This window comes from Melanerpes formicivorus, unplaced genomic scaffold (genome assembly GCF_026170545.1).
Source record: "Melanerpes formicivorus ecotype bairdi unplaced genomic scaffold, bMelFor1.0.p_v2 SCAF_25, whole genome shotgun sequence".
Taxonomy (NCBI): Eukaryota; Metazoa; Chordata; class Aves; order Piciformes; family Picidae; genus Melanerpes; species Melanerpes formicivorus.
The window spans coordinates 350,629-378,536 of NW_027142377.1; the positions used below are offsets into that span (position 1 = coordinate 350,629).

Consider the following 27,908-nt stretch of genomic DNA (forward strand, 5'->3'; position numbering starts at 1 on the left):
TCTATTAGAGGGTTCCCCTGGGGGTCTATCTGGTAGTTACCTGGGGGTCTATCTGGAGGTTACTGGGGTGTTTCCTTGGGGGTCTACCTGAGGGTCTATCTGGAGGTTACCTGGGGGTTTCTCTGGGGGTCTATCTGGGGTTTACCTGGGGGTCTATCTGGAGGTTACCTGGGGGTTTCTCTGGGGGTCTGTCTGGGGTTTACCTGGGGTTCTGTCTGGTGGTTTATCTGTTGGTTTACCTGGGTGTCTATCTGTGGATACCTGGGGGTTATCTGAGGGTTCCCCTGGGGGTCTATCTGGCCATTGCCTGGGGGTGTATCTGGTGGTTACCTGGGTGTTTCCTTGGGGTCTACCCGGACGTCTATCTGGAGATTACCTGGGGGTTTCCCTGGGGGTCTATCTGGGGTTCACCTGGGGGTCTATCTGGAGGTCACCTGGGGGTTTCCCTGGGGGTCTATCCAGGGTTCACCTGGGGGTCTATCTGGAGGTTACCTGGGGGTTTCCCTGGGGGTCTATCTGGGGTTCACCTGGGGGTCTATCTGGGGTTTACCTGGGGGTCTCTCTGGAGGTTACCTGGGGTTCTGTCTGGGGGCTTACCTGGGGGTTTTTATGGGGGTTCCCTGGGGGTCTCTCTGGGGGTTTCCCAGGGGTGTCTCTGGGGCTTCCCTGGGGGTTTCGCGGGGGTGCGCGCGGGGGTTCCCTGGGCGTGTGCCGCAGCCCCAGCAGAGGGCATCGTGAGCGCGCTGAGCGCAGGCCCCGGCCGGCCGCAGCCCTGCCCCGTGTCCGCGACGGCCGCTGCGGAGCCAGCATCGATTTTCTGTCTGATCAGTCCCGTTAATCCTGGAAGTTGCAGCCTGGCGCAGCGGGGCTGCTCGGCCGCAGCTCGTTGCTCTGCGCGGCGGGAGCGGAGCCCGGCGCGGGCACCCCGCGGGCTGCACCTGGCGCTTGCGGCCACCCTGCTGCCGGCGGCTGCGGCGCACGGCATCCCCGAATCCCAGCGGGGACCTCTGAAGATCGTCTTGTTCAGTCCCCCTGCCCGAGCTCACTTCACTGTCTGCTGGGATGGGAGGCTGGGCAGCGGCAGTCCAGCCGCTGGGCTGTGGAAGCCTTTCCTCCGCTGCACATTTCATATCTGCCTCACAAGCTGACAACACCGGAGCTGTGGGAGCTGCTTGTGTGAATCCGCTCTCTAAGATTGCTATTTGCTGACAGCAGACTTTGGGATTGCCACTCATCCTTTCCTCCTTCCTTTCCCTTAGCATCACAGATGAAGCATGGTTGCTTGGAAGAGAAGCAAAAGCCAGCAGAATGTAAGGATGCTTCCTGAGTTTTATGTGGCAGTAAAACCAAATTATTCACTTGGGTTGGGGATGCCCAGGGAAAGCACTCAAATAACCACAGCCTGCTTCTGATGTAACTTTCTGCACCAGCCATCTGAGAGAGATGGTCACAGCATTCCACAGCACACAATTGGTCAGTTGGAGTTATTCCTTCCTGATTAATCTGTTTTGTGGCACTAAGCATGGTAGTGTGTATTGCTTCTCAAACCCCCTGGCAAGAGGAACCACAGAAGTGATCACAACCCCAACTTTTCCTTAGGAAGAGATGAGCAATAAGCATTTTCCCAATCAGCTCTCAAAATGAAATATCAGCTGCCTCAAAGCTGAAAGTTATCACTTTCAGCCAAATTAACATTCCAGGTAACAAACAGCTGTCTTCAGAGAATGCTTGTAGCTGTTGCTGCATTACCTGATTAAAAGCAATTTCAGCTTCTGGTGACACACAGTTACAGATTTTGATATGAGTGCAACTTTTCTTTAGCTCAGATGTTACAACTCCTGCACAGTTATTGTTGCTCAGAGCATTCAAGACAACCCTGAAAAATCTGATTTGATTTTCAGATGACTTCACAAGGTGGTATGTGTGCTGCAAGGATTGCCTTAACATGAGATCTTATCATGCTGATGGCTCAGGAGGGGTTATCACAGAATCATCAAGGTTGGAAAAGACCTCTGAGATCATCACCAAGTCCAACCTTATACCCAGCACCTCCATGAGCACTAAACCATTTCAATTCTTTGTCCTTCCTGGCAGTGAGGCCATACCAGTTCTTAAGACTTCCAGATACTTTTGGAGACCTTGTGCATAAGTTAAATTGTAGCATTCATTTAGTTAAACAGAAATTTAAAAGAAAAGGATCAAATGGTGCTTTTCACCTCTTGCAAAAGAGTTGATGGTTAAGTGACCTTCCTCCTAACCATATTCCACATCAACAGCACTTAGTGTTGCTCCCTGGCTGTGTGCTGACCTCCGTTACGCAGAAGCCCCAACTGTTGTCTTCTATATTTACTTCACTCTGCTCTGCTTAGACCCCACCTCCAATACTGGTCCAGTTCTGGCATCCCCAGCAGAAGAAGGACACAGAACTATTAGAGTGAGGCCAGAAGAGGCCACAGAGATGATCCAAGGGCTGGAGCAGCTCTGATGTGAGCACAGGCTTAGGGAGCTCAGGGTTTTCAGCCTGGAGAAGAGAAGGCTCCAGAGGGACCTTAGAGCTGCCTCCCAGTAGCGGAAGGGATCCTGCAGGAAGGCTGCAGAGGGACTTTTCTTGAGGGTGTCTAGAGACAGGCCAAGGGGGAATGGTTTGAAGCTGAGGCAGAGCAGGGTTAGGCTGGAGCTGAGGAAGAAGTTCTTCAGTGTGAGGCTGGTGAGACTCTGGAACAGGCTGCCCAGGGAGGCTGTGGCTGCCTCCTCCCTGGAGGTGTTCAAGGCCAGGTTGGATGAGGCCTTAGGCAACCTGGTTGAGAGGTGTCCCTGCCCTTGTCAGGAGGTTGGAGTAGATGATCTCTAAGGTCCCTTCCAACCTGAGCCATTCTGTGAGTCTATATGGGTGAGAGGCAAAAGGAACAGGAGCTGCAGCAGCTTGTTGTTGTAAATAGAGGGGTTGCCCAGCACAGAGCAGTGCCTGGCACAGCTGCTGCTTTGCCTGTGTAGTTTGGGATCTGTGCAGAGGCACTTCCCCATTTTGCAGTTGTGGATGAATATTGCAGTGTTTATGAAGGCACCCATTGAAAATGTGATCTTACATGTCTAATTAATATTATCAGAGCAGTTCCACCAACACTGGCTTCAGGCCAGTGAAATACAAAGAGCAGTTGTACGTTGGTGTGCTCCTCTGTTGATGTATGGAGTCCTGCAGTTTCTCACTCTGTGGCACTTCCATTGTGAGCTCCTGTTGTGCAGGGAGGTGTAAAGCCAGCTGTTGAGTCGCTCAGGCTGGAAGCTGGCATGCAGACTGACAGCTTGGAGGGCAAAACTTTTCATCAGGTTTCCTGTACAGAGGCTAGATTTGCAAAAGACAATGTGTTCCAGTTTCTCCTGGTTTTAATTGTCTACTTGGGAACGGAAAACTGCTCACTTTTCAGTGATGACATCTCACAAGTTCTTAGACCTTGATTCTAGGCCATGAAACAAGGCAGTTATTAGCAGCTCCAGAGGAAGCTTTGCCTCCTGTGTTCAGAAGTTCCATGCTAGGGGCAGGATCTTCACAGGAGTTTTCTGAAGATGAATCAATTGGCTAGGAGAGGCTTTGCCTCCGGGTTTCAGGGGTTCTGTGCTAGGGCAGAACCTTCACAGGAGTTTTCTGAACATGAATCCGTTTGCTGAGGGACTGCAGCAGCCATGCAGGTTCTTGTTTGCTTGAGTTCCCAGCTTCTGCAGAGCAACTTTTCAAGAAGAAATCCTCAAGCTAACTCTGCTTCATGCTGCAAGTTCAGGTGGTCAGTGTCAGCCTGCTGTTCACACCTCTGTAGGTCCAGATACTCTTGCAGACACCTTAGTGCCTGTGTTTTGTGCGCATCCAGAGAAGGGCAATGAGGCTGGGGAGAAGCCTTGAGCACAGCCCTGTGAGGAGAGGCTGAGGGAGCTGGGGTTGTTTAGCCTGGAGAAGAGGAGGCTCAGGGGAGACCTTATTGCTCTCTACAACTACCTGAAGGGAGGTTGTAGCCCGGAGTGGGATGGTCTCTTCTGCCAGTCAACCAGCACCAGAACAAGGGGACACAGTCTCAAGCTGTGCCAGGGAAAGTTTATGCTGGAGGTGAGGAGAAAGTTCTTCAGAGAGAGAGTTGTTAGCCATTGGAATGTGCTGCCCAGGGAGGTGGTGGACTCCCCATCCCTGGAGGTGTTCAAGAGGGGATTGGATGTGGCACTTGGTGCCATGGTCTAGTCATGAGGTCTGTGGTGACAGGTTGGACTTGATGATCTTTGAGGTCTCTTCCATCCTTAGTGATTCTGTGATTCTGTGAATGCTAGTAGCAAAGAATAGGGTCTGGGATTGGAGAGCTTGGATCTGAGTTAACATGGACTCACAGAATCACAGCAAACATCCTGTTAGAAGAGCCCCCCAAGCTCATCCAGTCCAACCCTCCACCCAGCACTGCAGGGTCACCACCAAACCATGTCCCCAAGCACAGCTCCACAGGCTGCTGGAACACCCCCAGGGATGGTGACTGCAGCACTGCCCTGGACAGACCATCTCAATGTCTGAGAACCCTTCCAGTGCAGAAATACTTCCTGAGCTCCAGCCTGAGCCTGCCCTGGTGCAGCTTGGAACCATTTCTTCCCCACAGATGTATACTATTTATATATATTTATTATTTGCATAGAATCTATTGATATAATATATCCATTTCTTATAGTTTAATGTTTTCTCTTTTTTAATACTTATAGTATACATTTATATAGGTGTGTACATTATAATAGAATTATTAATAATAAGAATTATGCAATTTTACATCTAAATTATAGAATTGCATAATTCTTATTTTTCTAATATGTGCACACAGAGACACTTATATATATATTAAAAAAATATATATATATAAATATATATATATATAAAAATATAAAGAGAGAGAGAACAGGTCTTAGAAGGAGTGGCTGAGGGAGCTGGGGGTGTTCAGTCTGGAGAAGAGGAGGCTGAGGGGAGACCTCATTGCTCTCTCCAGCTCCCTGGAAGAAGGCTTGGACCAGGTGGGGGTTTGGGCTCTGCTCCCTAGGAAAAGGTGATAAAAGGAGAGGAAATAGCCTCAGGTTGCCCCAGGGGAGGTTCAGGTTCGAGATGAGAAGAAACTTCTTGAGAAGAAATGGCCTGAAATTGTGCCAGGGGAGGGTCAGGTTGGAAACCAGGAAAAATGTCATTGCTGCAGGAGTGGTCAGAGATTGGAACAGGCTCCCCGGGGAAGTGGTGGAGTCCCCGTCCCTGGAGGTGTTCAGGAAACCTGTGGCCATGGTACTTGGGGATGTGGTTTAGAGACCATGGTGGTGTTGGGTTGCTGGTTGGACTGGATGATCTTGGAGGTCTTTACCAAGTGAAACAATTCTGTGATTGAATAGGCACATTTCTCTATCTTCTTTCTTCATGCTTCTCTTTGCCAGGTCGAGATTCTCCCTGGATCCTGAGAACCAGGCGCCCAGACAAGCTGCGAGATGCTCTCAAGGAGGCAGAGGTATGTCTCAGAAGGGGCTGATGTGCAGCAGCAGCTATTGTGGGTTCCATAGCCCTCTCAGCAGCTCTCCCCATGCTGCTCGGTGTGCTTTTGTCTGGCGGGCCGCTTGAAGCGGCCACAGCGTTGTTCTTCATCTCCCTGCTTGGTGCGCAGGAGCGCCAGCCGCCAGTGCCAGTGCACGCTGCCAGCCCTGCTCTCTGCTTTCTCTTCTCCTTTAGGACTTGATGCAGAGCGGTCAATGTGTACTGAGCAAGTGGAAGAGCAAACAGATCTGCCAGGTACGTTTGGAGAAGCTCTTGGAACGTTCAGTCAGTGGAGCCCACAAGCCATTGGGTGACTGCTGCAGGAGTGTTACAGTGTTCACTGGCCCAGAAGATCCTTGGGTGGTTTTAACGTGGGCTCCTCTTACCTAGGCAGAGTCACAGATTGTATCAAGGGACCCTCAAGGGTCATCTTGTCCAAGCTCCCTGCACTCAGCAGGGACACCTCCAACTACAGCAGGCTGCCCAGGGCCACACTGAGTCTGATCTTCAATGTCTCCAGGCATGGGACCTCAGCCACAGCCCTGGGCTGTGGTTATTTACATTTCTAACCTAAAGCAGATGCTACAAAACAAAAGGATGAATGGTTTTAGCAAGTAGAAAAATTGCATTAAACAGCCCTGATTCTGTGAGATTGTTTTGTGGGGGGAAACTGAAAGTGTCCTGTACCTCCAAATGGCAGGCTGAGGGAGCAGTTAATAGATAGAGACAGGTCTGAAATCTGTGTTGGGTTACATGTTTATATCTTAATTACTGACATGTTTGTTGCAACCCTCTGTGCTTGTGTAATGTGGGAGGAAGGCTGTAACTAAACCAGCTAGATCATTAATCATGTTGTGGAACAGGAGGTAGTGTGACACATGGCAGGCATGTGGCTGTCTTCTCTGTTCCACAAACAGCTCTTCGTACCCTCATCAGCACAGAGCAGGAGGGAGATCTGAACAGAGCATGAGCTGCTTTACTGTATCTACTTTTACACTGGGGGCTCCAGGACTGGATGTAGTGCTCCAGGACTGGATGCCATACTCCACATGGGGTCTCACCAGAGAAGAGTAAAGGGGCAGAATCACACTATCATAGTATCATAGCTTCTGAAAAATACCTTGTGTGTGCTAGAAGCTTCTGCAGTCTTCGGTGCTGGAGAGGGATGTGCCTTGTGGTGGAGCTGCTTCAGCAGGGGGAGTGCCATCAGTATTGCACTGGCTTGCTTTGCACTTAACTTTGAATCTGCTTTTCCAGCTTCAGAATTCATTCACTCATTCAGGTAGTTCAAAATGTGTATCAGCAGGGTGAGTATTAAATATTGGAAGAGTAGAGAGCTGAAATTCCAGGAATGGCCTGAAGAACAGCAAAGTTTCTAAAGAGCTGCCCTGCCAAAGAGTACATAATCCTTCTGGGTCAATAATAAAGATATTCCTGCTGAAGCTACATTTGCCTATCAGCTCTTATCTCTGGGCAATGTGTAGCATTCGTGTACAGATTACATGGCATATAGCTGTGAATGTTAATCTTCTAGAGCTGATTTCAATATTAATTGTATGGTGATTTAGAAGACTCCTTTTTTTTTACTCCTGTTATTATTGTTCTGAGTAGGAAAGGGATTTGGGAAAGGAATACTGAGTCAATTAGCCATGAGTGTATTCATCTGCTTCCCAGTTTCCTGGCCCTTCATTTCACTTCCCCACCCATTCTCCCTCTCACTTTACTTCTCCTCCCATCTGTCTGCATCCACCCCATTCCTTACCCATATACTCTGAACAGTGAGCTTCTTGCCAGTGTTGGATTATCCTGCCTGCAGAACACAGCACCTGTAGCTGACATCACTTCTGTGTACAGCTCTATTTTTGACTTAGCATCCGTCCTCTTGAGTAGTTCCAGCTTGCATAAACAAAAAGGAAAAACTACAGTTTAACTTGTTTCTTGTACAAGATGGATGTTTTTATCTCACCCTGCTAGGTCTGGCTCTATGTTGCATCACAGGCCGTTAGGGGTTGGAAGGGACCTCTGGAGATCTTCCAGTCCAAGCCCCCTGCAAGAGCAGGACCATAGAATCCAGCACAGGTCACACAGGAACACATCCAGACAGGGCTGGAAAGGCTCCAGAGAAGGAGACTCCACAACCTCTCTGGGCAGCCTGCTCCTGGGCTCTGTAAGTTCTTCCTCATGTTCAGTTGGAACCTCCTGTGCTGTAGTTTACATCCATTGCCCCTTGTGCTATCACAGGGCACAAGTGAGCAGAGCCTGTCCCTGTCCCTGCTTTCCTGACTCCCAGCCCTCAGCTATTGATAGACATTGATCAGATCCCCTCTCAGCCTTCTCCTCTCCAGACTAAACAGCCCCAGGGCTCTCAGCCTCTCCTCAGCAGGCAGTGCTCCAGTCCCTTCAGCACCTTGTAGCCCTTCCTTGGACTCTCTCCAGGAGATTTCTGTCCTTCTTGAACTGGGGAGCCCAGAACTGGATGTAATAGTTCAGGTGGGGTCTCAGTAGGGCAGAGTAGAGGGGGAGGAGAACCTCCCTGGATCTGCTGGGCACACTCCTCTGAATGCACCCCAGGACCCCACTGGCTGTCTTGGCCACCAGGGCACATTGCTGTCCCCTGCAGAATTTGCTGCCCACCAGCACTCCCAGGCCCTCCTCCACAGGGCTGCTCTTCAGCAGATTACCACCTAACCTGTATTGAGTCACAGAAAGGAATAGCTTGGCAAATTTAGGGGGTTTTAGGGGGCTTGTATTGCCAGGCTGCCAGTGGTAGCATAGCTTCTAACTTAGAGAAAAATACTCACTGCTATTTCTCTATCCTTAAATTCACCTTTTGGTTTCTCAATCACAAAACAAATTGTTTGGGGTTTTCTTTTTGTATAATAATTGCTGATAATTGAAGTCTCTAACAGACTTCAGAGTGTTCTGCCAAAAAAAATTGTATGACTCTGCTTTCTGTCTTCTTGAAAATAGAAGCTCTCCAACAAAAGAAAAGCAAACTGAGGAAGATGAATCATTGGAGAGTCTAGAACAGAAAAGCTGTCTTCTATCTATTTTTATGTCAAGCAATTTGGTTTTCTGCTGCTCATCTTTCTTTGAGCATTTTACAGGAATGTCATTTGATGGAAAGCTCCTGGGAAAGCTGTTGTACACTTGGGGTTTAGTTCTAAGGACAGAACAATTCACTCTATCAGCAGAAAGTGCTGATCACATCATGGTGCCATCTGTGTCACAGCTCTGCTGCAGTCACAGAATCACAGAATTGTCAGGGTTGGAAGTGACCCCAAGGATCCTCCAGTTCCAACCCCCTTGCCATGGGCAGGGACACCTCACACTACAGCAGGTTGCTCACAGCCACAGCCAGCCTGGCTGCAAAAACCTCCAGAGAGGAGGCTTTCACCACCTTCCTGGGCAACCTGTGCCAGTGTCTCACCACCCTCATGGGCAAGAACTTCTTCCTGACATCTAATCTAAATCTCTCCTCCTCTAGTTTTGCTCCATCCCCCCCAGTTCTATCACACCCTGACACCCTCAAAAGTCCCTCCCCAGCTTTCAGATACTGGAAGGCCACAATAAGGTCTTCTCAGAGCCTTCTCCTCTCCAGACTGCACAACCCCAACTCTGTCAGTCTGTCTCCAGAGCAGAGCAGCTCCAGCCCTCTGCTCATCCTCGTGGTCCTTCTCTGGACTCCTTCCAGCACCTCCAGATCCTTCCTGTAAGAGTGGCTCCAGAGCTGGACACAGAGCTCCAGGTGGGGTCTCAGCAGAGTGGAGCAGAGGGGGAGAATCCCCTCCCTGGCCCTGCTGGCCACATTTCTCTTGCTGCAGCCCTGGATGCACACACTGCTTTGGGCAGCTGCATGAGAGGCTGCTGGTAGAAAGGGTCCATGTTTGTATTAAATGTCAGTGCTAAGCAAACAGCAGGGAGAGTTTGGTGTAGTGAACTACCCTGACTGCCCTCAGTTTCAGTAGTTTGGACTCAAAGTGAGTCTGTGATTTATTTATAGTATCTGTTTTACTAGCTCTTTGGGGTTTAGTAGCAGTACAGAGTGAAATAAATCACTCTCAGGAAATGAAATTACTGAACTCAGAAACCATCACACTGCTCCAGAAACCTTCTGTGTGTCTGAACCTGCCATGCCTGTAGCTAAGCCAGGAGGCATTCCCTTTGTGTTATCCCAACACCTTTAGCAAGGCAGAACAAGTGGAAAACCATCTGCAAGGTGACATGAGGAGAATAAGACTGTCATTTGAAAGAGTGCTCTGATTCCTCTCTGATTTTACATAACTACAGAATCATTCAGGTTGGAAAAAAACATCAGGATCACTAAGTCCAACCACTGACCCTACTCTACAAGGGTCACCCCTAAACCATATCCTCAAGCACCACATCCAAACCACCTTTAAACACATCCAGGGTTGGTGACTTCACCACCTCCCTGGGCAGCTCAGGCCAGTGCCTGACCACTCTTGGTAGGGAAAAATTCTTCCTACTGTCCAGTCTGACCCTGCCCTGCTGCAGCTTGAGGCTCTTCCCTCTTGTTCTGTCACTAATTACCTGTGAGAAGAGCCCAACACCAACCTCTCCATAACCTCCTTTCAGGTAGCTGTAGAGAGCCATGTGGTCTCCCCTCAGCCTCCTCTGTTTCCTACTAACCTTCAGTTGATCCCTGGCACTTGGCCTTGTTGAAGCTCCTCCTGTTAATGCTGGCCATGGATCCAGTCCCTCTGCAGAGCTTCCCTACCCTGCTGCAGATCAACACTGACACCTAACTTGGTGCCATCTGCAGATTTGTCAGAAAAAAAGGCAGGGCTGCTGCTGGTGTGCCCTCTGCAACCTGACCACCGCTATCCCTGACCCCTCACTGCTTCCTCCAGCTTCTGACTAGCCTGCAGGCAGAAACTGGAGGCTACGGATTTCAGACCTGCATCTGCTGACAATGAAAGTACTGTCAGGTTAGCTGTGTGCAAGCAGCCAGTTCAGCCTCATGCATGTGCCCCAAGGTGCAGTCCAGTTCAAAGGCTTGCAGCTCTCCTGGCTGTTGCAGGAGTGGATTTCACAGAATTGGCTCTTCCACTTATCCTACTACTGCTCTAACGCTGGCCCAGCTTTCTGCCTTGCTCAGTCTTTCATTGTATGTGCATCCAGGTTTCTCCTATTCCTTTTTTATACAATCAGTGCAGTCAAAGTGTCCTGTTGACTTCCTTGTCTGTTGCCAAGGGAATCCATTGCCCTTGCTAAGGCACACATTCTAGTGATGCTTAGAGCTCCTGAGATGGATGGTGCCAATCCGGGGTTGGTGCCAGCCCATGCAAACCTAACCCAGACTGGAGGGAGATTTTTGTCAAGGAGCTGGTTCTCCTATTTATAAGAGCTAAGCTGAGCCCTAAAGGACTGAGGTCTGTTCTTTAGCTCTGTTTGAACTTGTTCCAGTAGGATCTAAGCTCACACCACTTCTTTATGGTACTTCTGAACCCCAACGTGGATGACCTGTGATGAGTTGGAACCCTAGAATCGCATTAGGGTTAGAAAATCCCTTTAAGCTCATCCAGTCCAACCAAGGCTGGGGTAAACCATGGCCCTCAGAACCTGAGTTGCTGAAATAATCCTCTAATCTTTAGTTAGTTCATAGATTCGTAGGTTCATGGAATGGTTTAGGGTTGAAGGGACCTTAAAAAGCATCCAGTTCCAAACTCCCTACCATGGGCAGGGAGACCTTCTTCTCAACCAGGCTGCTCAAGTCCTCATCCAACCTGGCCTTGAAAATGAATGGACCATAAAAGAAGGGTGACAAAAGCCAAGAAAGACAAGCAGTCTTTGCAAGGAGATGCCACTGCACTGTTTATAATGAAATCAAGCACTTACTCCTTGGCTTTCCCTGCTGGGGAATAATAACCTAAGGAATTAATTTTGTCAATATTCAGCTCAGCTCTGGCTGTTTCCCTTCCTTGTGGTCTCCTTCTCTAATTCTTTGGAATGCTTTTCATGTTTGCCACAAACTCCTGAAGAGAAGGCTCCGAGGTGACCTAATTGTGGCCTTCCAGTATCTGAAGGGGGCCTACAGGAAGGCTGGGGAAAGACTTCTCAGGATCTCAGGTAGGGATAGGACTAGGGGGAATGGAATGAAGCTGCAGGTGGGGAGATTCAGGCTAGATGTGAGGAAGAGGTTCTTCACCATGAGAGTGGTGAAGCCCTGGAATGGGTTGTCCAGGGAGGTTGTTGAGGCACCGTCCCTGGAGGTGTTTAAGACCAGGCTGGCTGAGGCTCTGGGCAGCCTGATCTAGTGTGGGGTGTCCCTGCCCATGGCAGAGGCGTTGGAACTAGATGATCCTTGTGGTCCCTTCCAACCCTGAATGATACTATGATACTAAGTCAGTCCTATGAAACGATGCCGCTGGTTCGGGTTTGGTTTTACCATGTGGGGCAGCAAAACTTAATGAGACTGAGCCGAATCGTTTGCTTCCCAACTTGCTTCAGTTTTCCATTTGCATTAGGGTGTCGAATTCAGCACTTGCCAGCACTGCATTATTCCATTGTCTGACAGCCAGGCACTAGCTGTGAATCGTATCTGTTCGCTGCTAATTAAAAAGGTTTGTCTGTTGCCTTCGCTTTGATTTCGTTTGGTTTGTGCTGCAGCCTACACTCTGTGACTGGGGTTTGCCTTCCCAGCGCCGACGCTGGTGCCGAGCTGAGACTCACAGCGGTTTGTGCTGAGCTGGCTCCTTAGATCAGCCCCAGCGCGCCCATCGGCGGCTGATGGGGCAAGCTGCGTGGTGCCATACGGCAGCAGGTCTGGTGTGAGAATCCAGGTGTGTGGCTAGGACACGTGAGGAGCTGGTAGCCACCACCAGCTCCTTAGGGGAGCGCTGCCCTGGTGCTGAACGCGTTGGGTTGTGTTTGCTGGCAGCCAGGAATGTGTTGTGCGGTTTGAGAGCGCTGGAGCTGGGAGGAGAAATGCATTGATTGTTGTGAAACAGGAACGTGTAACAACAATCACTGCAGCTGTAAGAAGGCATGCAACAAGGCAATTACGGCAGGATGGCTAGGAGAGCAAGCTGGAATGAAGAGGTGGGGAAAAACCCTGGGAACCTGCTGGAACAAGAAGTGCTTTGCAACCCTCTGCTTTTACATATCCCTTTGTTGGTTGGGCTCTGAGAGGGAAAACAGTTGGCAGCAGTACTTTTTACAGGCATACTTCCCTTCTCTTCCAATTTTAATCAGATAGAAGTAAATGCTACCTTTGCTCTGCAGGTATCTTTCGAGGGAGAAAGGCTGATAAGCAGCTAAGCTGCATGAATGAGGAGTCAAGGGCGAAGGCTTCCCAGGAGAGAGGAATCCACTTCAGGACATGCTTAAGTTCTACTCCAGTCCCTAAGTCTGGACTTAAGACCTTTGCTTAATACAAAGTAACTCAAATATTGGAGCACATTGCCATTTGGGGAAGGACTGAAGCTTCCCAGAGTATCCTCTGCTCCTTCCTAAGTCTTCCTTGCTCAGTGGAGAGCCATTTTTGGCACACAAAGGACATAATTCTTTCTGTCACAGCCTTCACATTCAGCAGCTCAGTAACACAGAAATTAAGTGGCCCTTATTCCCAGCATGAGGAATGCCCAAGGCCCAAAAGGTTTAGTCAGTGTTCAAGTACCAAGGCAGTGCCTGCCCTTCCAGTAGCTGTGCAGTGGTGCCAAGGCAGTGCCTGCCCTTCCAGTAGCTGTGCAGTGGTGCCAAGGCAGTGCCTGCCCTTCCAGTAGCTGTGCAGTGGTACCAAGGCAGTGCCTGCTCTTCCAGTAGCTGTGCAGTGGTACCAAGGCAGTGCCTGCCCTTCCAGTAGCTGTGCAGTGGTACCAAGGCAGTGCCTGCCCTTCCAGTAGCTGTGCAGTGGTACCAAGGCAGTGCCTGCCCTTCCAGTAGCTGTGCAGTGGTACCAAGGCAGTGCCTGCCCTTCCAGTAGCTGTGCAGTGGTACCAAGGCAGTGCCTGCCCTTCCAGTAGCTGTGCAGTGATACCAAGGCAGTGCCTGCCCTTCCAGTAGCTGTGCAGTGGTACCAAGGCAATGCCTGCTCTTCCAGTAGCTGTGCAGTGGTACCAAGGCAATGCCTGCTCTTCCAGTAGCTGTGCAGTGGTACCAAGGCAATGCCTACTCTGAAAGCAGTGGTGCTTTCATCTCTTGTTTTGAGGCTGTTAAAGCTGTAGAGGTGATTCCACTGCTTTCTGTTTTTCACCTCCCCAGTGCTTCACTCTGAGAACTGTGTGGTGTGTTTCATTACTGTGAGTTTCTGTCCCTGCTTTGGTGTCTGTCAGCTGGAATGACTTGGTGCCTTGTGTAAATAATGCCTCTTCTGTCTGCTTGTATTCCTTGGCAGTGATGGGCAATCCCCTGGAGCAGTGCTTTGTGGAGTTGGATCACTGTGTATCTGTGTTCAAGCCAAGTTTGCTATCTCCCCCATTTGCCCTCTACCCTTTCATGCCTACAATAGGACTGCCCCCAGCCACCAAAGCTTATCTGTGCAAGCTAAGTGTGACAGCAGCTAGACTTCACTGGCACCTGACAGTCTTTGCTTGAGGAAGGAACTGAGGCAGCAAAGGTTCCATTCAAGCACATGAATGTTTTCTTTTTTACAGAATATTTCTGATGGAAGATAAGACAGAATCATAGAATAATGTAGGCTGGGAAAGAGCTGCAAGGTCATGGAGACCAAGCATTGAGCCAGCACTACCAACTCACCACTAAACCATGTCCCTCAGCGCCACAGCCCTCCAAGGATGGTGGCTCCACAACTTCCCCCTTTGATTGAAATGCTTGTATTTCATGGTAAACTTATTATTTGGGTTGGAAAAGACCTTTAAGGTCATTGAGGCCAGCTGTCAGCCCAGCACCACCATGGCCTCTCAATCATGTCCCCAAGAGCCATGTTTCTTGAACACCTCCAGGAACAGGGACTCCACCACCTCCCTGAGCAGCCTCTTCCAATCTCTGACCACTCTTGCAGCAAAGATGTTTTTCCTAATCCCCAGCCTAACTCTGCCCTGGCACAATTTCAGGCCATTTGCTCTCCTTCTGTCTCCTTCTATACTGGACAGAAGAGACAAACCCCCACCTCACTGCAGCCTCCTTTCAGGGAGCTGTAGAGAACAGTGAGTTCACCCTTCAGCCTCCTCTGCTCCAGGCTGAAAAACTCCGTTCAGTACTTCAGAACTGGAGCATTCATCTAACTTTTCTTGATCATTTCTTGCCTCAGAGTTCATCAACTCCTGGCTTTCAACCCTCACTGTTTTTTTTTTCTAGCTAGGTTCTTTGGGCAGTTGCAGCTAACCAGAGTCAAACCTTGGCTGGGCTTAACATCATGAAGCTGGAAATAAATTGTGATTTTATCTAATCTAACTTCAACATAAAGATAAATTGAAGTGTTGAAAGGTTGTCCAAAAAAAGCTGCATGAGTGTAACTGTGTCTAACATCTTTACTAGGACAAAACCCTAAAGGACATCTGTGGTGTCAGGGAGCGTTGAAGCACAGGCATGGGCAGATGTTGGCAGGGTGGGGAGCCGTCATTTGTTCTTAACAAGTCCATTGCACATCACAGGCATTTTGTGAGCCTACCACAGGCATCATCAGAGCTTATTTGCAAACAACTGGATGACTTTTGGAGCTACCTTCCAGCCCAGGCCATTCTGTGTGACCTGAAAGTGATGGGAGGATAGACTGGGACAGTGTTGGTTAAACACATGAGGCAGGGCAAGGAGGTGACTCATTTTGTACCATTTTGTACCATCACAGAACAGTTTGGGCGGGAAAAGCCCTTCAAGATCATCCAATCCAACCGTTCTTTAACTCTGCCAAGGCTGGGGCTGAACCATGGCCCTCAGCACCACAGCTCTGCCTCTCTCAAACACCTCCAGGGATGGGCATTCAACCACCTCCCTGGGCAGCCTCTGCCACACTTTGAGAACCCTCGCAGTCAACAAGTTTCTTCTAATCTCCAACCTAAACCTCCCCTGGGGCACAATTTCAGGCCATTTCTTCTCCTTCTGTCACTCATTGCAAGCTAGAAGAGACGAGCCCCCATCTGGCTCCAGCCTCCTCTCAGGAGCCAGGAGCCTCAGCCTCCTCTTGTCCAGGCTAAACACCCACAGGTCCCTCAGCTGCTCCTCCCCAGCCCTCTTCTCCAGACCCTTCCCCAGCTTTCTTGCCCTTCTCTGGACCCTCTTCAGCCTTTCAGTGTCCTTCTTGCAGTGAGTGCCCCAGAACTGCACCCAGCACTGCAGGTGTGGCCTCCCCAGTGCTGAGTGCAGGGTTGGAAGGGACCTCCAAAGCTCATCCAGTCTGATCCTCTGCAGTCAGCAGGAACATCTTCCACTAGAGCAGGTTCCCCAGAGCCCTGTCCAGCCTCACCGTGAATATCTCCAGGGATGGAGCCTCAACCACCTCCCTGGGCAACCTGATGCAGTGTTCCAGCAGCCTCCTGGTGCAGAACTTGTTCCCCACATCCAATCTCAATCTGCTCTGCTCTAGTTTGAGGCCATTGCCCCTGGTCCTGTCCCTGCAGGCCTTTGAGGACAGTCCCTCTGCAGCCTTCTTGTATTCCCTTCAGGTACTGGCAGGCTGCTCTAAGGTCTCACCAGAGCCTTCTCTTCTCCACGCAGAACAGTCCCAGCTCCTTAGTCTTCAAGGTCATTCAGTCTGCCCTGGGGAGACCCCACCTGGAGTGCTGCATCCAGTTCTGTGGCCTCCAACACAAGGAGGACCTGGAGCTGAAGCCTTCGTACCTGAAGAGGCTCCAGGAGAGCTGGGGAGGAACTTTGGACAAGAGCTGGCAGTGACAGGACAAGTGACAATGGCTTTGAGCTGAGAGAGGAGAGATTGAGACTGGAGATGAGGAAGAAATTCTTGACATTGAGGGTGGGGAGACACTGGCACAGGTTACCCAGGGAGGCTGTGGCTGTCCCCTCCCTGGAGGTGTTCAAGGCCAGGCTGGATGAGGCCTTGAGCAAGCTGGGCTGGTGGGAGGTGTCCCTGCCCATGGCAGGGGGTTGGATCTGGATGATCTTGAAGGTCCCTTCCAACCTAAATCTTTCTATCAATCTATGACACAATTTTGATCTCCTCCAGACTTTTTCATCCCCTCCAGATAATCCAGCACATTTTCTGCACCATTTGGTGCCTCAGCATGCGTCTTCTTCGAGTGGGGCCCGGCAATTACAGTTCTTGTCCCCAAGTGATTGAGTGTTGGGTTACAGCTGTGCTTTCAGAGTCACCCTGAGCCACCTCCCCACCAACCAGGAGTCTGCCTTTGTCCTGAAAGTGAGATTGCTGTGTAATGGAAGCTGCTAATGTGCACCTTGGAACATTTTGCCTTATTAATGCTTCTCGATGTCTTGTTTTCTCACTCTTTGGGTTCAGCTCCTCTTTCACTCAGGTGTCTTGGTGTCCCTAAGCCTTTCTGGGCCACAGCTGGAGAAAGTGGTGATTGACAGGACCCTGGTGGGGAAGCTCATCTCCGACACCATCAGCGATGGTAATTACACCCAAGTGTAAATCAATTGCCTACGTTAACAATGGAGTAGAGAAAACAGTGTGTCAACAGGTAGACTAATGATTGCCACTGGGGACTTGCAAACACAACAAGTAATTGCATGTAATGCCATAGTTACAACCCTGAGGACTGAGAACACTTGAAGAAGGATATTTAACATCAAAGTTTTCAGGCTTGTCAAATGCTGAATGGGTTTCCAAAGTTCAGTTTCTCACACGTTTTAATCACTGGGAATGTGCCATTCGAACAGGACTGAAGGCTGGGCAACCAGTTAATGCCATGGGATAGCTGTCATTAAAATTGTCACCTATTAGGAAAGGTTGGATAACCTTAGGTAGGGGCAGATTTCATTTCTCAGTTTCCAGAGTCTCAGAGTTGGGCTAGTGACTGCTAAAAATGAAGTTTCAGCTTAGTGCAGGAGAAAGCTTAGGAGAATATTCCTGTTTTCAACAGCAGTAGGACACAACTGGAGCTTTCCCTATGTGTCTCCCTCCACAGAGCTCCACTCAGGCCTCAGGCCAGCTCTCTTGGCATCTGTATCAGCAAGAGCATGGCATTTCCTTGCCAGCCACCCTCTTCCAGACTCTTAAAAAGCAGACCCAAATGACATCCTTTCACTAAGAATCCATGCTGGGTTTAGCTTTGGTCCTTAAGGATTTCTTTTCTTCCATACCCAGCCATCTATTGCATATTGGCCTGATTGATTACTTCAGAGAGCTGCAGTGCTGCACCCTCTGAATCCTTCCTTACCAATACCCTGTAGCTTGGGAAGATAACAAGAATGCAGAATCTGTAGTATCCAAAACCGTAACCCTCGCCTCACTTTAAATCCACAGGGTGCAATGTCTTCACTCCTGTTTTCACTCCACTAAATTACCAGATTACCACTTCCATCTCAGCATTTTATGCCATGCTTTCCAGAGGGAGGATTTCATACTCTCAGCTGGCAAAAAGCAGGGAAGCTAAGGTTTACCCAGATGGAAGTTGTCTGTAGAACCTGTTTGAAATGCTCTGTCTTTCTGAAGTAATAAGTGTTACCTACGTGATTAATGATACCTCTCTTGCCTCGCATTGGCTTCATATAGCACAGAGATACAAATACTGGTTTACAAAACACTGCTGACTGGAAAAGCTCAGAAGGAAGGGAGTCATGAAGCAACAAATAGGGTTTCCTACAGCTGTATCACCCAAACTGATGTAGAAATGGAACATGATGGCTCGGCCTGATGGTGAAGAGTTAATTCAGCCTGCCTCTTCATAATGCTGGGGACTGCAGGTGGAAGAGAACCTCAGAGAATCACAGAATGCCTCAGGTTGGAAGGGACCTCAGAGCTCATCTACACCAAAGACCCCTGCCGTAGGCAAGGACACCTCTCAACCAGACTCAGCTGCTCAAGGTCTCATCCAACCTGGCCTCATCACATCCCCAGGGAGGAGTCAGCCACAGCCTCCCTGGGCAACCTGTTCCAGAGTCTCACCACCCTCCTACTGAAGCACTTCTTCCTCAGCTCCAGTCTAACCCTGCTCTGCCTCAGCTTCAAACCATTCCCCCTTGGCCTGTCTCTGGACATCCCCACCCTCTGCAACCTTCCTGCAGGATCCCTTCAGCTATTGCAAGGCAGCTCTGAGGTCCCCCCAGGGCCTTCCCCAGGCTGAACACCCCCAGCTCCCTCAGCCTGCACTCACAGCAGAGCTTCTCCAGCCCTTGGCTCGTCTTTGTGGCCTCCTCTGGCCTCACTCCAACAGCTGTGTCCTTATTTTGAGGGCTGCTCCTGGGCAGTAAAGGCAAACCCCTCTAGACCTGGCACTGCAATATGGGTTTTATTTTCACCAGCACCAAAAGGAAATAATTTTGCTACCCATGCAAACAGTGCTCAAAACACAGATTTTTACACTGAATTATTCTTCTGGGAGAGCCACAACATGATGTTGTCCTGGAATAAATTAATCCCACATAATTGCACATCTTTCCAAATCTAAGTCAGAACTAGGGTTGTGATTCTGAAACTGGCCACAAGAAATTCAATGTTCAGTGAAAGAAGTCTGTATAAAAATAAAATGGTCTCTGTACAGAAATGGATAAGGATTGCAGGGTGCCAAAATGGCTTAGGAGGTGGTGTAACTCTAACCCAGAGCAGTGTGTGAGTGCAGAGATCCATCCAGAAGGATCTTTACAAGCTAGGGCGTGGACCAGTGCCAGCTGCATGAGGTGCAAAAAGTCCAAGTGCAAGGTCCTGTACTTGGGTCAGACTAGCCCCAGGCACAAATCCAGGTGGGGTGCAGAGTGGGTTGAGAACAGCCCTGAAGAAAGAGGCTTGGGTGTGTTGTTTTGTGAGAAGCTCCCCAGGAGCTGGGCTGCAGCCAGAGGAGTGTGGGCAGCAGGGCAAGAGAGGGGATTCTGCCCTTTGCTCTGCTCAGACCCCCACCTCCAATCCTGCCTCCAGTTCTGGTGTCCCCAGCAGAAGAAGGACACAGAGCTGCTGGAGTGAGGCCACAAAGATGATCCAAGGGCTGGAGGAGCTCTGCTGTGAGCACAGGCTGAGGGAGCTGGGGGGGTTCAGCCTGGAGAGGAGAAGGCTCCAGGGGGACCTTAGAGTTGCCTTGCAGTAGCTGAAGGGATCTTCCAGGAAGGCTGCAGAGGGACTTTTCCTGAGGGGGTCTAGAGACAGGCCAAGGGGAAATGGTTTGAAGCTGAAGCTGAGGAAGAAGTTCTTCAGTAGGAGGGTGGTGAGACTCTGGAACAGGCTGCCTAGAGAGGCTGTGGCTGCCTCCTCTCTGGGGTGTTGAAGGCCAGGTTGGATGAGACCTTGAGCAGCTGAGTCTAGCTGAGAGGTGTCCCTGCCCAGGGCAGAGGGTTGGAGTAGATGGTCTCTGAGGTCCCTTCCAACCTGAGCCATTCTGTGATTCTGTGATATTTAACATTTGGAATGAAAGTCAGGTTGTCTGCACAAAATACAGAATTAAGGTTGCATTTATGATCCTCCTGCCTCTAAAGAAAATCCACGAGAGAAACAAACAAAAAACCCCAAACAAACCCAACCAAGCAACAAAAAAAAACCCCAAACCAAAACAAAAACCTAGGCCAACAAAATACCCACAACACTTAATTAGAAATGAGGCCAAAATTGCCTTCCTACAGGAAAAGTGGTGTCCTGTGTGCGCAGTGAGGGAACCACACTCAGTCACCTGGATGTTCTGTGCCTTTAGCATCCTGGTTCTGGTTTCTAAGGTACCAAGGCAGATAGTTCAGCCCCATTTGGGTTGGTATTTTTCTTTCTCAAAAGCCAGTGTTGATGTTACATTTCAAAGACAGTCGTTTGGCTCCACTCTTTCCCCTTTAGCGTTTGCATACTAGGTAACTCAGAGCAGTGCCAGTACCTGACTGCTAGAAAAGGCAACTGGGTGTAAACCAGACTAAGGCAAAGTGAAGCTGAGTAGCCATTTGTCAGTGCTTATATGTAAAGCTACACTGCCAGGCTACTTAAGGATCTGTGAAACAAGCTGGGATTTCAGTCACAAATGCTTTGGGGTTTTTGGTTGTGCTGCAGGGGTTTGTTTACTGGTTTGTTCTTAAATCAGAATCCACTTTGCTTGTCATTTCCCTGGGAGCAGAGGGTTCTGAGGGTGCTTTCTGCACACAGCTTGCTAGTGTTGCTCTCAGGCTGATTCTCACCAACAGTTCTTCAGTGACCTGGTACAGTTACCCAATCACTTCTCTTTAAAGGTAGGCACTGCTTGAATAACTGGGTAACACTTGGGCAACCCCCTAGATTCTATTGTCTAAGCCATTGTCATTGTCTCATTAATCACTTTGATATTGAACTATCATGGTCTAGCAGGTCCTTATAGTAACAGCAGCACTCCACTCTTCCAGAGCCCAAGGCAGTCTGTGCCGTCCTGGTTACCTGTATCGCTCAGGTACCCCCATGTGAAACTTTCAACAAGTTCATAGTCCCTCTAAACCTGATCTAGTTGAGCTTGCCATTGCCAGCTGCAGAGGGGGTTGGACTGGATGACCTTTGGAGGTCCCTTCCAACCCAGACCATTCTGTGATTCTGTGTAAAGCATAAGCCTGCCTGTAGCAGCCCCCTTGGTGTCTGCTGCAGCACCTTACAAGGTCAAAATGCCTGTTGCACCTGAAGCACTGATTTGCATTGCTCATCCCTGACACAAGCTGGGCTGTGTTGGGTGCATTTCCCAAAGAGTGGTAGATGTTGAATAAAAGATAAAACCAAAGGCTGAACCGAGATGAAAATGAATGTGGAAGGGCATAAAACTTGTACCTGAATGCTGTGGTGACTTGATAGGAGCTAATTTATTCAGGTTTGTGTAATGGGAGTACTCCCCATTTCCAAGAAAGTCCTGGCAGGGTGACACACTGATGGCTTTCAGGAGATTACAGAGGCTTCAGTGTAATATTGAAGATGCCACCTTGCCAAGAAAGGTGTTTTGCAATGTCTCAGCAGAGGCTTGAGTAACTTGTTTTGCTTTTAGGAGCAGGTATGAGAGTGGTGACCATTTTTTTGTTTGTTTTTCAGCTGTTCTTACAGACAATTTCATCATCTTGTCGTTTGAGGACCGTAACCAGCTCTGCTTTATTCAGTTTGCGAAGAAGGTGGATTCTGCTGACATCAGCAGGAGACTGGAGAAGCTCTCCTCTTTGGACTGGAAGGTAGAGCTGTCAATGGGGACTGTAAACACTGCAGCAACTTAACCATACCTGCCCCTGATGCTCACTGATGCCATGTAGCAATGCAGGTTGCAACCCTTCCTGTAACTGACCAGAACGGCTCCGATCCTAGAAATGGCAGTTCTGGAAAAGTGAAACAAAATTGCACGGCCTTCTGAGCTCAGGAGGTAAAATGCTGTGCCAAGAAGGATCCAATTTTCTACTGCATTGAGGTGAAGGGCTCAGCCACACAGCTGAGTAGCTCCTGCTTAGCAGCTTACCTTGTGTCAGCTGAGCAGCAGTGACTGACCCTTCGCACATTCTCGGCATCTAACAAGCATGAAGCCAAATCTGTAATGGTAAACCTCAGTGTAAAAGATTTCAGCTAATGTCTTTTACCTCTTGTTTGCTGTGGGCTAAAAACATACTGTGGCTCAGCTGAGATACACGAGCTCAGGAAGGGGCAAGAAATCAGGCAGCTGCTGTAATTCTTGGCAGAAACCTTAGTTTTCCCTCAAGTTATAGTCACTGTGTTGTTGGGAGAGTTGGTTTGGCACCACAGCCGCTGAGCTGGGACTCAGAGTAAAGAAGCTGAGTTTCACACTGCTGGCAAACCTTAGGCAAGTGACTTGGTGCCTCTGAATCTTATTTCACTACTTACACAATAAAGATTAAAGTCCTTCTCTTTTGGGCATGCGCAGCAGTCACCGGAAGGTGGTCTTCAGACAGCTGAGCTGGCTTTAAGCTAGCCAGCTTGGATTTCAGTACAGCCAGCTCATCCCAATCACAGAATGGGTTAGGTTGGAAGGGACCTTAAAGATCATCCAGTTCCACCCCCCTGCCATGGGCAGGAACATTTCTTACTAGACCAGGTTGCTCAAGGCCCCATTCAACCTGGCCTTGAACACCTCCAGGGGTGGAGCCTCCACAGCTTCTCTGGGCAATCTGTGCCAGTGCCTCACCAGCCTCATGGGAAGAACTTCCCAACTCCTATCTAAATCTGGCTTCTACCAGGTCAAGGCTATTACCTCTTGTCCTGTCCCTACATGAATTCCACCAAGTCTTGGATGGACGGGGCTGTGTAGACATAACCTCTATCACCCATAAGCTCCTTGGCATCAAAGCAGCAGCTGACATGAGGTGAAAGTGCTTGGCGCTACAGCGCTATGAAAAAATAATCAGCCAGAGGCAATTAACTTTGAACAGGCAGAGTGGGAACGGCGCTGCAGCCAATCTGCTGCAAGAAGGAGGAAGAGCCAACCTCTTGCCCAAGATGGAGTGAGCAAAAGAGAGGGTTTGCATGTGTTTCAGGCTGGAGAAGCACTGAGGAAAACGATCTCCTGCCAGCAAACTTTCTCCCCTCCACAGCCCCTCTACGATTTTCTTCCGTGCACACAGAAGTTTGCGTCTGCAAGACAAGCTGTGGAAGGCTGTGGCTAATTTAAGTTTTGCCACAGCACCTTTTAACTTGCTGGGCAGAAATGCTTTCTGCTAGGATGAATATCTCATCCATTTTCCAGGCTGTTTCAGTTCAGGGCCTCCTTTCAGCAGTGCCTTGTGTTTGCGAGATTGATCCAAGCTCTGTAAGGTGGATTTGAGACAGTTCACTGTTCAGCAGGAACCGAGCCGCCACGTCCCTTCCTTGGAAATGATGTCTGCTCATGCCTGGCCCCTGCTGCTTGCTAAGGCTGTGCTTTACCAGCAGTTGTGGTGTGCTTTTAATAGCACTGAACTATAATGAAGAAGCTGTGGTGAGCTGAGGACTTGCCTTCCTCGTTTAATTTTGAGAGGCATAGCACCTTACTTAATTTGTTTAGAGAAGAGATTTCCATTCTGAGAACTGCTGGGTATGTTTTGGACCCAATGCTTATGGCATCTCTTACTTGGGCAAGAAGGAAAGCCTAATCCAAGGAAAACTCTCTCTGCCCTAGGAAACCAGAAATATCTGCTGCTCTCCTTAATAGGGTTGTTATGTGTAGTCCTTTGTGGAGGCAGCTGAGCTTCTAGAAACGCCTCCACGTTCAGTGTTAACTTTGCTTTCTCATGAAATCAGTGGGAATCACTATGGATTATTTCTTTGCCAGCCAAGAAAAAAAAAAGTAAAGAGGCATTTGCATTTTTTAATTGAATGTTCTTTTGTGTGAGGCTTCCCAGTTAGGCAGCTAAATATAATTTTTATTATCTTCAAAACTGCACCAGTGTGAGCCAGCAGAAATTCTTATTCACTGCTGCAATGATACTGCATCAGCTCTCTGCGCTGAGTTAGGGTTCTTCGTGGCTGGTTTTGGTCCAGCTTAGAAAAACCAGAAGACCTGGACCTGGTGGAGCAGAGGATGGCCATGAAAATGGTCAGGGGTTGGAGCACCTCTGCTATGGGGACAGGCTGAGGGAGCTCGGGGTGTTCAGCCTGGAGAAGAGGAGGCTCCAGTGGGACCTTAGAGCAGCCTTCCACTGCCTGAAGGGGGCTACAGGAAGGTTGCAGAGGGACTGTCCTCAAAGGCCTGCAGTGACAGGACCAGGGGCAGTGGTTTCAAACTAGAGCAGAGCAGATTGAGATTGGATGTGAGGAACAAGTTCTGCACCAGGAGGCTGCTGGGACACTGCAACAGGTTGCCCAGGGAAGTGGTTGAGGCCCCATCCCTGGAGATATTCAAGGTGAGGCTGGACAGGGCTCTGAGCAACCTGCTCTAGTGGAGGATGATCCTGCCGACTGCAGAGGTTTTGGGCTGTATGACCTTTGGAGGTCCCTTTCAACCCAGACCATTCTGTGATTCTGTGATCAGACACAGGCAATATTAATGCCACTGCCAGCAGTAACGAAAGAAACCAAACACTCTCCTCCACTGCAAATGTACAAACTTGAAACAATGCACACTTCAGAATAAAAAACACTTCCTTTATGCTGATTTGTTTTCCAAGAGAAATGAAATCGGAAGGTAGCTTGCACTGGTGTGGAACTGTCATAGGATTAAAACACAGAGCTAAGATCCAGGACATTTGGCTGCAGCCTTCATTTCTGCCTCTGCCTTTTGGCATAGCCTGGAGAAATGCACACAGCCCCCTTGGCCTTTGATTCCCACTTCTGAAATGAGGCAGGGGCTTGTTTACAGTCCAGAGTAATGCAACTAAATTGCTGTCCTGTGAGCATCCTCATTGCTTTGCTATCTGGAGAGAAGCAGCTTCACAGTGCTCAGTGTCCATCTGCATGGTGGGCAAATTTGGCAGGGAATTGTCAGGGACAGGCTGGGTGCTGTAAACGCGTCACCCATGCTTTCCTCCTGCAGCTGGACACTCACCCCAGTGCTGGGGGTTTTAATATATTACAAACCTGAATGGAAGAATTCCTTCTTCTGGCTTCTTTCTTACATGGTACCACCTTGGATCTTATTTCCCCTGTGGAAAAGCAAAGGAACATTACAGTCTGGAAGCTCTGCGCAGGGTAAACCCAACTCTTACCTTTTGCCTTGCCTCAGTAGCACTAGCCCAGGTTTGAGTGTGCCAGGACAGACAGGTTTACAAAAGATGTGTGGCTGATATTCCACGTGAAATGATGGACAGTTAACACTGCCATGCAGGGCTGGTGAATATCTGTGCAAGCATTCATGGCTTTCCATCCTAATGAAGTAATAATGGCACCAAGTTAACTATTTATATGGAGTTTCAATGCCAGTAGCAGCTACCTGGCGACTTCCCTGTCTGTTTCCTCTGTACACCTCAAGAGTGTTTTAACAAGTAAAAGGTGGGATATGCTGAAAATATTGACCTGTGGTGAGGTTTTTCCCATCTGGGTTTTTCAATCCATTTCAATTTACTGAAGGAGGGGACGGTAGAAGGAGTTAAATGTTTACCATGAGAGAACAACATTGGTAATTACTTTGATTTCAGCTCCTTTTGATGTGTATTCAGGGGATGAAGAGGTCAATAATATTATGACCATGCAAATAGAAAAGGGTTCTTTTTGACCATATAAAAACCAGCAGAGGATTATTAAAGCATTAACCTTATTTTTAATGGCCTTGGTTGAGTGGTGAGATCACAATTTGGATGAGCCTGATTATTTACTAAATACAATACATAAATGAAGCGGGTTCTTAACACCCATTGCACTCTGGCATTATCGCATTACTGCCAGCCTTTGTTGCCTTGCAGACAGGAATATGAAAGCAATCTGTCATGTAGTGAGACTGGCTCCAGAAGCATTTCTCTGATAAGAAGACCCCCTGCCCTTTGCTAGTGTCTGGTCCAGTAGGCTTAGCCATGCGCTTAATCCCCAGAAAGTGGTTCGATTATTGCTGACCAGCAATGGCAAGATAGTTTGGGTTGGGGTTTTTTTTTTCCCTCCCTTAGCTATCAACCTTCCATTAATTCCTTAAGCAGAAATGCGGTGCAATCTATATTTCCTTGGCATATGTCACCCAGATGGTGCACTGCTCATGTTTTCAAATCACCCTGCTCCAAAATAAGGGAGTTTGAATAATAAATTCCACAAATCCTCTGTGAGAAAGAGGCACAATTCTCAGGAGCTGCATAAACTTTACGCATGATGCTGTGGCTCAGCTACATTATGCAGAGGGAGTGAATATTCTCCTGCAGAGCAGGGGGTTGTAGCTGGCTGCCTTGCTTCGGGGGGGGGGCAAAAGAAAGAGAGATGTTTGTTCAAACGCTGCAGAATATGTTTAATATTTGATGATGTCTTAAACGCCAGCCCCAGCTCCCCCTCAGCTCTGCAGAACTTGTCATTTAATATGGCTAAGCTTAAATCCTGTCTGTAGGTCGATGCTGTCAAGCAACCATGACTGTACATTTTGGTATTGATTGGAGTCATTGCAGTAAATTCCTTCTTAACTCACATTCCTTTCCTTGCCAATCCCCTCCCCACAGATCAAAGTGTGAGCAGGGCTTTCTCTGGCCAAGTCAATGCTTCTCACGTCGCAGCCAGCCTGCGTGAGTGGCTCGGTGTGCAGACCTCTCTGGCTGTGTGCACTTCTCCTTCACATACCCAAAGCAAATGCTCCCCACTTGCTCCTACTCTGCTCTTTCGTGACCTCAAGTATTTCCTGCCTTTTTTTTTCTCTTCCATCAGGTTTCATACACTGATATACTTGGACCAGAAGCTAGAAGGGTGAAACGTCGCCTGACGATAAACTGTACGCAAGACATGGTCGTTTGCTGGTGGCCAGCAGCTACTGGTGGAGCGTGGCCTTGGTCTCCTATTTCCTGTGAGAGGGACAGAGCCAACCTCTTTCTTTTAGGCTGTGCACATGGCAAATTGGAGGTAATGTGCTGAGCTCTGTTGTTGTGGGATCTGTTTAGATTTGCTAAAGAAATAACTATTCAGCTTAAGAGGGATCTAAAGAACAGATGCCCTAACAAATCATCAGAAAGGAAGAGGAGCAATTCTCATCTCATAAGCAAGGGGTTGTTGTTTGGTGAAGAAAGCACCTTGCTGGGTATGTTTGCTATCTTCCTCCCAAAAGCAGTTTGGGAGATGGAGCAAGAGTTAGGTCATCGAAGTGGAACAGCTTTGGAGCTGCTGAAGCTGAAAATGGAAGTGTGAGAGCACCACTGGCAAACTCCGAGTTGGAAACTGGAGCGGCCTTGTGCTTGTCTAATGCCATGATTTTCAACGGTTAGCTGATGTCAGCAGTGTTCACTGATGGGCATTTGACATCTGTTTGAAGTGGTTTAAGTGTTTTAAGGGCTGGAGCACCTCTCCTATGAGGACAGGCTGAGAGAGTTGGGGTTGTTCAGTCTGGAGAGGAGAAGGCTCCGAGGAAACCTTACTGTGGCCAATATCTGAAGGGGGCTACAAGAAAGCTGGGAAAGGACTTTTGAGTGTGTCAGGTAGTGACAGAACTTGGGGGAATGGATTCAAGCTAGAGGAGGGGAAATTTAGATCAGGAAGGAGTTCTTCCTCATGAGGATGGTGAGACACTGGCACAGGTTGCCCAGGGAGGTGGTGGATGCCTTTTCCCTGGAAGTTTTTAAGGCCAGGCTGGATGTGGCTGTGAGCAACCTGCTGTAATGTGAGGTGTCCCTGCCCATGGCAGGAGGGTTGGAACTGTGTAACCCTTGGGGGTCTCTTCCAACTCTGACAATTCTGTGTCTGTGGTTTGTTACAACATTTTAGCTGCACCCAGAGGCTGCTTCAACTGCTGCTGTTTAGGAGTGATGGCATTGG

The 27,908-nt window shown here is 49.0% G+C and overlaps 1 protein-coding gene across 1 annotated transcript in view; it reads left to right on the top strand.

The window, feature by feature from the left end:
* Positions 1 to 27,908, top strand: part of WDPCP (WD repeat containing planar cell polarity effector) — a 180,889-nt gene that overhangs the window by 43,155 nt on the left and 109,826 nt on the right. The window contains exons 5-10 of the mRNA XM_068153001.1: positions 1,260 to 1,310; positions 5,437 to 5,507; positions 5,726 to 5,785; positions 16,926 to 17,040; positions 21,597 to 21,730; positions 26,811 to 27,002. Coding sequence (XP_068009102.1) covers positions 1,260 to 1,310; positions 5,437 to 5,507; positions 5,726 to 5,785; positions 16,926 to 17,040; positions 21,597 to 21,730; positions 26,811 to 27,002 — 623 coding nt within the window. The remainder of the gene's footprint in view (positions 1 to 1,259; positions 1,311 to 5,436; positions 5,508 to 5,725; positions 5,786 to 16,925; positions 17,041 to 21,596; positions 21,731 to 26,810; positions 27,003 to 27,908) is intronic.